Source organism: Branchiostoma belcheri, unplaced genomic scaffold (assembly GCF_001625305.1).
Source record: "Branchiostoma belcheri isolate BF01 breed outbred unplaced genomic scaffold, Haploidv18h27 scaffold20, whole genome shotgun sequence".
NCBI lineage: Eukaryota > Metazoa > Chordata > Leptocardii > Amphioxiformes > Branchiostomatidae > Branchiostoma > Branchiostoma belcheri.
The window spans coordinates 3,550,962-3,561,082 of NW_017803491.1; the positions used below are offsets into that span (position 1 = coordinate 3,550,962).

At 40.7% G+C, this 10,121-nt stretch overlaps 1 protein-coding gene across 1 annotated transcript; it reads right to left on the reverse strand.

The window, feature by feature from the left end:
* Window positions 1-914: 914 nt before the first annotated feature.
* Window positions 915-9,208, reverse strand: LOC109469350 (acyl-CoA synthetase family member 2, mitochondrial-like). The gene is made up of 17 exons (XM_019767858.1): window positions 9,021-9,208; window positions 8,390-8,518; window positions 7,755-7,823; window positions 7,359-7,486; window positions 6,634-6,681; window positions 6,296-6,419; window positions 5,692-5,787; window positions 5,017-5,156; window positions 4,275-4,369; window positions 3,960-4,036; window positions 3,495-3,748; window positions 3,045-3,099; window positions 2,795-2,881; window positions 2,569-2,621; window positions 2,049-2,109; window positions 1,757-1,828; window positions 915-1,399 (listed from the first exon to the last, which is right to left on the reverse strand). The coding sequence occupies exons 1-17, from the start codon at window positions 9,171-9,173 to the stop codon at window positions 1,334-1,336; spliced, it is 1,707 nt and encodes a 568-aa protein (XP_019623417.1). The 5' UTR covers window positions 9,174-9,208; the 3' UTR covers window positions 915-1,333.
* Window positions 9,209-10,121: the final 913 nt, after the last annotated feature.

Consider the following 10,121-nt stretch of genomic DNA (forward strand, 5'->3'; position numbering starts at 1 on the left):
AGTGATACAAATGGATCATGTAAGGGTACGATGTGACTGGATATCAAGTAGAACCATAACAGTGACCCATGCAAATCTACAGCTCTGGTGTCAAATAGTCTTTAAATAGAAATTTGAGTGCGTTGTTGGCAGTCAAATTTTAAATTTAGTCAATGACAAGTTAAGCTCAAATTTGATTCGATTCGTAACGAAAGGTAAGCGTGGCCTGAATCTGGTCAAACTACTTCCAACCTACTGTCAACCTTGGTTGGTTGGTGGTTGCGGGAAGGTTCTGAATTTGTGCGTGCCAGGGTCTTTATTATTGTTTGCACAAACCGGCCCTGCCCCGATCAAAATGGGAAATACATCTATATGTACTGCTGAATGCTTGAGTTTTGTATAAATCCATGTCAGCGACTGCCGTATCCATAGTAGTTCGGATATGAAGTAGTGCGGAACAGTACTTGAAAAAGCTGTAAATATTTTCCTGTGCACGACAGTGAGGTGTAAACTGTACTGAATGGTAGATAAATACGACAGGTTGTAGATTTCATGCATTACGATGTTTTTTTCAGTAAATTTGCACCTGGATTCTGATACCACAAAACTGCTGTGTGCTTGCTGCAGTTCACATACCCTTCGCTTGGCGACATACATGTATAATAGAGAACGAGAAAAAGGAAGCCAGCCTTTTAGTTCGTTTTCACTTATTTTATAGATCTTGTATCTTGAACTCAGCCGTATTCGACTTGTGCGTTTCTTATGTAGTCTACATCCCCACACACAATACAAATAATTAATGTACATGTACTATGAATACAGTGGGTGGTTCCACGAACAAGCACAATTTGACTACAAGTCTAATACATCTGCTTAACATTTGCATAGAATCTACTGCTTAAGCTTGAAAATGTTCCATATTTTGATTTCTACGAATGATTATAATTTTTGACAGGCACATTTGTAATATTTTTGTCTTGATTCCATAAAATCATTCAATACCAATTCCAGCCTTGATAATTAAAAACAGAGCGACTAGCAGCATCTTATAAATAACTAATCATAAACTGGATTACCAGATTCAGCTCAGTATCGCCTGTTTAGTTTGCCAATATCTCTTACTTCTACTTTTTATATTACAATAAGCTATTCACGATACACAGATTTACAAACTGAGCACTTCTCCATAGTACCCAAAAATGTAATTTTATCCATTATTGACGATGTTGATAATGTATATCAAGTACTATTTACTAACAAAAATGGGAAACCTATAGTATTTAGTACTCTTAACATCATTTCACTTGTATGAGATTGACAGTACAGTGTGCGTGATGTCGATGCCTTCGATCCCTTACTCGTAATCTTCCTGTAGGCCCAGCTTTTCCATAGCAAGAGCTCGAATCTTCTTCCTGTCGATCTGTTCAAAGAGATTGCATATCGTGTATAAACAACGATGTAATTTACTCCAATACACCCTGGTGTAGTTGGATAGGTGTCCGCTTTCCACCCATAGCCTTAAATCCCAAAAAAGTTGGGAATTTGTATTCAGACGTGCATGCTATTGGTTGGAATTCCATTCTATAATGATCTATAGAATCATCTCAAGAATCTCAAATAGGGGGCCAGGTGAGAACACACATATTTTGCAATTGTCGATAAAAGAAAGTTAACTGGTCCACCCGTGTGCGTAAGAAACATTGCAAGCCAATTTCGAAATTCTTCTATGGCATAGCAGTCATGGAATACGTGTTCGAAAGCTTACAAAAATCCCTACCTTTCGTCCAGTCGAAGTCTTGGGAAAACTGTGCATGGCTAAGAAGTACCCCGGAGTAAACTCCTCAAGCAGCTACAATAGAGAATATCAGAATTGGTCATTTTTGTCGGTAAGCGCATCCGAACAAAAACAGCCGTATTCAGTGAGAATAGTACGATCAAGGAGATGGCTTGTATAATAATCCAATCAGATGGATTGTATGATACTTGGTACATTATGTTATATATGTTGTTTTTGTAAAACAGACTTTTTTCTTAATTTGTAGTTATAGATTAATCGTGACAGTATTTACCCCGTTGGCTTCCGAGTATTCCCTCATCTCCTGCTGCTGTAAAGTATGGCCGTTCTTTAATCTGTCATCAAGAAATGGAAAATGTTCAGGCAAGGAGGCATTTTAGAACTATTTCTAACTATCGTGGAGGGGTTATTTCATGACAAAGAAAAATGTCATCCTTTACTAAGTTTTTGTCAACCGTTTACCGTCTTTGTCTACTTCTACCATGTTTCTACACAAGAAAAACAAATGTGCAGCTATGGAGCATGCAACCCGCAACGATGGAGAATAGTTTCTAAATTTGTTATATGTTGTTAAATTTGTGATACTAAAAAATGCTATACTATATGGATCAATAGATAAACAGGGGGTATTCTGAGTATATCTGAGAGGTAGTATATAGTAGAGGGGATTCATTCCTCAAGCTACCGACATCTTGCACACGCAGTCGTCCCTCAGTAAGACATCTGGAGCCGCATAGTTCCCGTTTAGAACTTTTATTCAGCCTGTCACACCTGTATATCTGAGAGGTACATACATGATGCAGGCACAGATCTCTTCCACATTGGCGGGGTCTGGTACACCAACCACCTGAGGAATAGGAAGAAAAATACAGAGTCGATTGTTTGAATTAAAAAAAAACTCCCACATTTGCTTCACTTCGTGGGGAATTAACCTATTGTTTTATAGAGCTGCGCCTCATTCGTAATGGTGAGCTGTGTTGAAAAAACAAAAGAATCAGAAATATCATGATAATTTTCTACCTTTACATCCGATACTTTGGGATGCGTCAGCAGAACTCTCTCCACCATGGCAGGATAAACTATCTCTGCGTTCTTCAAGATCACGTCCTGAAAGTGCATGTAAACATATCATCTTATACATCACAGGTAAACACAACACGTACCGAAACAGAAGCAATGAGTCCCTGTATTATATGCTTGGAGATCGGTAAAACATTTATTCAAAGAGAAATACAAAATTCAATTTGGTATGTAGTAGATTTGCACTTACTTTAATCCTTCCCACAATCTTCAGTAGCCCATTTTCGTCAAGGATTCCAATGTCACTGGAAGTTAGATAAAAATGGCATGATGTTGTCTATTGATTCACTTCAAGCTGTGCACATACATGTACGCGCACTGACAATTTCATTATGCTGCTATCAAGTCATTATTCATACATATGCCACTGGTAAGGCCCCCATAAACCACGACGACTGTTTTGAACCGGCGGTTCATACCGTCACCACGTGTGAGAGCTCCCAGGACGGCGATCAATGAGCGCAGAGAGAGCGCAGTGAGAGCGAACAACGGCCCCAGCATTAATGCAGAATCAAAACATGGCGACCTCAGCGCTTTCTCTGAGCTCTTTCCGCGCTCCGACCAGTTCCAGGTCGCAGAAAGAGCGCGGCGAGAGCGCCGTCAAGTGGAATGGGGGTTATAAAGGATAGACATGGCTTACCCAGTTTTGTACCAGCCGTCAGCTGTCTTCGCCTCCGCAGTTTTCTCATCGTCTCCTCGGTAACACGTGAACACAGAGTAGCCTCGTACCCAGACCTCTCCCTCGTGCTGCAGGGGGACGGTCTGACCGCGTCTGTCCACCAGCTTCATCTCCATGTGCGGCAGCAGACTGCCCACCGTGGACTGCCGCTGCTCGTCCGTCATGTCGGGGGAGGTCGTCGCCAAGTGGAGGGTCTCCGTTGTCCCGTACAGAGTCTTGGAGGAAGGCGGCCAAACGGTTAGTCAATTTTAGCATTTCAGTACTTTATTTCAAATAGCCCCTCTGTGTTGGTGCATTCCATAATGAAGTTTATGACAATGAAGTTTATCGCATATTCACACCGGCGCCCCACATGGACCAAAGTTATTTAATGCACTAATAAATTTAAGCACATTGCATTTACCACACTTAGTTGAGTTTACTCACCAGTATGTCTGCGTTAGGGAAGAATTCAGCAGCGTCCAGTCGAAGGCGTTTGGACACAACATTCCCTCCAACTGTGACTAGAGAGTATACGACGACATTTAGTGAGTTTCGTGTTAATTTGATGGGATTAACGTTGCATATTGACAAGCATGCTTCAACAACTTGTCTCTAAATCCGAGAGCACTTCATGTTCTGAAGTATTCGGTCCAGTCGCTCTATCAAAACCCATTAAGTTTATCGATCTTCAGTATTGGTTTTAGAGAATGCGATTTTGTGTATCGTGTTAGGCATTAAATGAAAGTTGTGCTGCTGTACCTTGTTCAAGGAATGTCAGGTCAAATTTCCTCAACTCTGGATCATGCACCAAGTCATGCAGCGTCTTCACGTACATAAAGGTGGTGGCTTCGCACCTGCAAATTGTCACAGTGATCAGTTCATAAATAAAGCATACGCGTACGTCAATGAGACAGACAACTGATAACAGTTCTGAATCATCTTCTCTGCCATTTAAATTCGCGACCTGCCCTAGCTAAACATGAGAAAAATTGAAACTAGAAAGGTAACATTTGCATATAGCAATGTATAATGTTTACCTTCGCATATGGTCTGCCCTAGATCTGTTAATTCTTACTCAAATGCATTCATATGTATGGTCAGACAGGGGTCTAAATCCCTCCTGCTATAAAATTGCAACATGATGTAACCCAACACCGGTTTCCATGGCGCCAGCCGTCTGGTTTGAGGTCATTGACCTTTTTGGTTTAGAGAAGAAGAGGAAGAATTAAGAGGAAACTGAGCAACAACAAATTAATATGTTATTCTTCGGTGAACATAAAGATGAAATAGATTGTCTGAAGCCCACTTTTGCCAGTTTAATTTTTGTTTGTTTGTTTGTTTCTTTGTTTGTGTGATTTTATGGTATGGCTGTTTTAACAAGATGACAATTACCTTTAATCTCTTAGCATATTTCTTCGAGGGTTGACTAAGTTTGGCCACTCACGGGCTTGCCAACTATATAATATTGCCTCTGAAAAAACCTGCTAGGAAATTACATCACCTTTCCTCTAACAGCGCGGACAGAACCTCGGACGCCGTCGGTGGAGTGTCGCTGGGGCACACCAGGGTACATCCTGTGGTGACCGAGAACAGGAAGGCCCACGGGAACTCAGTCAGGTCTATCGCGTGCAGCACCTTGTTCTGTGCGAGTAAAGTGATATATACATGTTATCGCCTGCTCATGATTCTTGGAACGGCATTATCGGAATTCCCTAATTGTCGTTTTTACTTTCGCATACGGAAATATTGTTTATGGTGCAGATGAGTTTACGCGCTTTTCTGTCTGTCTGTCCTAATTACTCTCGTGCTTATGTGGGTGGGAGGAGACATTTTGACAGTTGATAGATAAGGAGGTTACCTGAAGAAGACCCAGCATACGGCTTGCGAAGGTGGCGTAATACCCGATTTGATCACATACTACAATGCCCTCTACAGTTCCCAGAATACTTCCAGGATGTCTGTGAACTTGAAGGTCACGGAAACTCCAAATAACTTGCCAATGGTGTGAATACGCCAAAAATATTCTACTAAGCAACTGGATATGATTTTGGAAACGGTCAGACGTTTCAGGTAGTGTCCACTAACTTCCGTCAGTGACACTAGAGAACTTGTGCAGAAATGTAGGTTTATAACTATAATTGAGAATGGTGAGAATAATTCAAAAGTCTACCGTTACCCTGTTCTCCATTCCAATAGCCTTGGCGTGAAGGTCGCTGATGTTAATGAGTGTGTGGCTGCTATGTTCAACACACTTGGGAGCTCCGGTACTTCCCTGTATAATGTAATGAAAATCATGATTTAAGGCTATATGTTTGGAATATTTTTTTATATCATCATATAAATTATTTATGAGCATTCATTGGTTTTTCGCGAACACATTCCTGAAAAAAAAAGAAGATAATGCATTCGCAATTTTCTTTTGAATTATTTGAACAGTGTGTTTTCAGGCAAAGACATGTCCCCTGTTCGTGTGTACTGTACTTCATCATATTATCACCAAAAAATTTAAACATTTATTGCCAATACATTAGACAATAGACCGATCCTGATTGTCCATCACAATTAGCAGTTCAACCAATGAGGGGAATGCAATTATCAGTTCGACCAATGGCAGAGTGGCTGCACATCCATCAAATATTTGTTATGTTGCGTTTCTGCGTTTTGAAGGAGGTGGGCGGGGTTAAAGGATTGGGCCAAAAAAGAAAAGGCCTTCTAAAGCTGCTATTCGAATTTAGAGGGTTTTTACACACAAACATTGGGTGGATATTGCTAATTCTTACAGAAGTAAAAGTCAGGAAAACCGTGTCATGACAGCCGGTCTGGCTCTGGGCGTGCTCTATGTGCGCCCTGGTGGTGTCATCAAGGGAAATACTTTCTATGTCCTCCAGGTTGTAAAATACGTGTCTGAAAATGACAAAATACTTTAGATATAGATATAAAATACGATTACCAAAGCTGTGAGTAGTGAATAAGCCTCTGGTGTTTATACATATTAGATATAACGAAAGGACATGACGAATATGAATCACTAAAACGTTTATACATTTCAGACATAAACCGACAAGCCTTACTATTTGCACCTTGACATGTTCGCGTTACAAGTCAATGCCATACTTACTCGTGCGTCCTGTCGCCGATGAGGACAATAGATGACAAGCTTGGCACCCTGTCAAAATTATGTACATGAATCAAAATGTCTGTAGCAATTTGTAGCAATGTATTTTTTTCCAGAATATTCAGATACTGTTGGGAGTTTTCACTGAATGCAATGCGGATTTTAACATTAATGAAAAGTTGTAATTCACACATGTACAGACGTACATAAAGATATTTATGGCTTCACCACACCACGAAGTATAGTCTGGGTGTACAGTGTGGGTGCATGATGTAATAAGATTGGAATGCAATGGTGTGACCATATTTGGGCATGAAGCCCTTCCAAATATGGTCATGCAGGCAGCAACAGGCGTGGCCATGTTTGCAGATGTTGTTGGTTGGCTGTTCGCTTAATTACGTTATCTGCTACAATTATTTTGTTTGCTTACAAGTTTGGCCAGGAAAACGGAGTGTTCTAAATCGGTGGAAACATGTCACATTGTACCTCGCTTTTTTTAACCAAAAGGTTTTAACCAAAAGTTAAAACCTTTTAACCAGATATACATTCTCCGTTCCCTGCCATGTCGTAAAATGTGGTGAAGCCATGCTGAATTTGCTAAAAAAGCAAATGTCGGCCTTTCTAGTTTGCAATCCCCATTTCAAAATCAACGATATCCCCATGGAAATAAGTATAAACTAAAGTCATACTAACTTATCAAATATATTCGTTGGTAATGAAATACGTACTTGTCAATGGCCAGGTTCCTCGATTTGGATGACATTGTCTCCGGAAACATCTTATGAAGGAATGGTATAGTTCCTTGAAAGTGTTCAGACGTGGGCTGATTTTCGATGAGGAGCACTTTCAACTTAGCCTGCATTTGAAGAAGAGAATACATTTATGACTTTTGAACTATTGGTATGCTTTGGTGTATAGCATTGTTTTCCTTTTAGTGGAACCAAATGTTAATCACTAGCTACATGACTATGAGATACCAATTTTTTTTCCTGTCGACATTTGGACCAATGCATGTATATTTCTTTTTTGGCAGAAGCACTTGAAAGACGTTTATTTATCTAGTCGGCATTAATTGATGATAACAGTTTAAATAGCAATGTCAACAAAATAAAGCTTAATGGTACCTTTTCCAGGGATTGTTCTGTTATTTCCTTGTTATTAGACCATAGAAAGTACTCCGGACTGAGAGGCATCTGCGTATTAAACAGAGAGAGAGAGAAGAGTGACTAGATCTCATCAATGTATCCTGCAGCTACATAATTTATGAAATCATTACAATGAAACCATATTACTCGTTCTTCCTAGAACTATCGTAGAGTACAAGTACAGTAGGTGGATTACAATTACATGTAGTTGTACAAAGGCTAGGTGTAACATGTCGTTCGGTATAATATAGCCAGCTGTTGTCATGCCGCGTGCCTGTGAAGTTGGTGTGCTACACCGAAAGACGGTTATACCAGCTACAGAGGCATCTTTTATCTTTTCTAAGCGCTACATTCAGAATGCAGACATTCAGTTTATCTTTTCTAAGCGCTACATTTCAGTCCCCTCATGTCAGCAATACAGATGTAGTTACCAGAAATATCATACGTTTCCATACGGTTCCAAAGCCATTTTTCGTAAGTCGTAAACCCAGCATGTCAAGAAACGTACGTGCGTATTCCCTCCAAAAAAGCTCCCTAGGCCTAGGCCCATAAAGCCTGCTTAGAAAGCAAGGTGTCCTATGTAAAAAAAAAATGCTCGGATGAAGGAAACTTACAGCCACGGCGCCTATCTTCGACACGGCGAAGCACAGCACGACCCACTCCGGCCTGGTGCTCATGACCCAGGCCACCACGTCACCACGGCGGACTCCGATAGACATCAGTCCGGCCGCCAGACGGTCTGCCTGGATAGAGAGAGTGTCGACTATTAGTAACTAGACATTAACTTTGGAGCAAGTTAAGCCCTGCCTTCTAATGCTGGAGCAGGAAAGCTTGACACACCTATCAAAACACTTGAATGCAGTGAATATGGCATGGCTTTGTACAGGTGTTAACTGAGTTAAACCAATCAAATGCCAACAGCCAATCAGCAAGAAGAATAGAGGAAAGCTTCATGCCTATTGGTTGCTTGCTCTGCATGCCATTCTGATGACTCATGCCCAAATATGATGCTATAGTACATTTTCTATAACACAGCCAAAAAGCTCAAATAAAACCATTCTAAAATCCTGTATCACTATGATTTGAAAGATACCGAAATCGCAAAACATAAGATAGCGTTCTTAAAAATATGTTTATATATATACACGTATTGAAGAAAAAGTGATCTGTACAAAAATGTAGACATCAGCGATCACAGCCTCTAGTGAATGGAGACTTGAACGAAAATGTTTGCTTTCAAGGTACCTTTTCTTTAAGTTGAGGGAACGTCATCCTCACGCCCTGCTTGCGGAAGACGTACGCCTCCTTCCCGGGCCATCTGGCGGCGGTGTCGTCCAGCAGCTGTCCCAGCGTCACGTCCACCAGGGGCTCATCACACAAGGTCTTCAGGTAACTCATGGCGGGGGAGCAGACTGGTGAGCTCACCTCAGGAACTTTTTACAGAACGTTGCGGCTAACGTCGATGAAGATGAGACATCCAGAAAATGAGATACACAAGGAAATTGTTACTCAAGCAACTTAGTAGGTTTTGAAAACTCATGGCGGGATAGGGCACTGTCCAGGTCACCTCAAGAACTTTTCACACAAAAAAACGACTTATGTCCATTTGAAGGTTAGACATCTAGATAAGAATGAATAAGGACATGTTGAAGATTTGATTATATGGATGGCATCCTCTGAGAACTCCAAAACTGATGCGAGCGTACGAATAAAAAAGTTTGACAAAAAAGGTTGCCTTTTTATTATGAAAGCTGGTCATGGCAAGGTAACAGACTGGCGAAGACGAACATATAGGAAAATAGAAAGTCGGATTGTTATATTATAGCCTCTTCCAGTCTTCGGGAAGCGGCTGGAAAGAGTAAAAATTGGCCAAATAAACAGATGATATGCCAGGGGAGCGGCAAACTGGACCAAATTCCCTGGTATATTATCTGTCTATTTGGCCGATTTCTACTCTTTCCGACCGCTTCTCGAAGCCTGCTAGAGTCTATCATTGTGATACATATATTGAAGGGGAAATAGAAATAGAGAAGAAACAATTATCAGTTGTCGGAAGATTATTTACCTGTGTCCCGATGTTCTGTGTTCATAGTTATGTGCTACTGTTTGCCTCTCATCCAGTGGTATTTGCCCAACGCAAAGGTTACCTTGCCAAGAAGGTTATGTTTAGAGCTCGTATGTGTGTCATCACAATAACTGTTAACTCTAGAAGGCTTACATGCATCAGCAGATATCAATCATGTAAATGAAGACCTAATTTGCATGATTAATTGGAAAAAAAAGCACTAAGTCCATTCCTTGTGAAGATGAAAAATAATATGTTCAGCGATTTTCATTATCTATCAT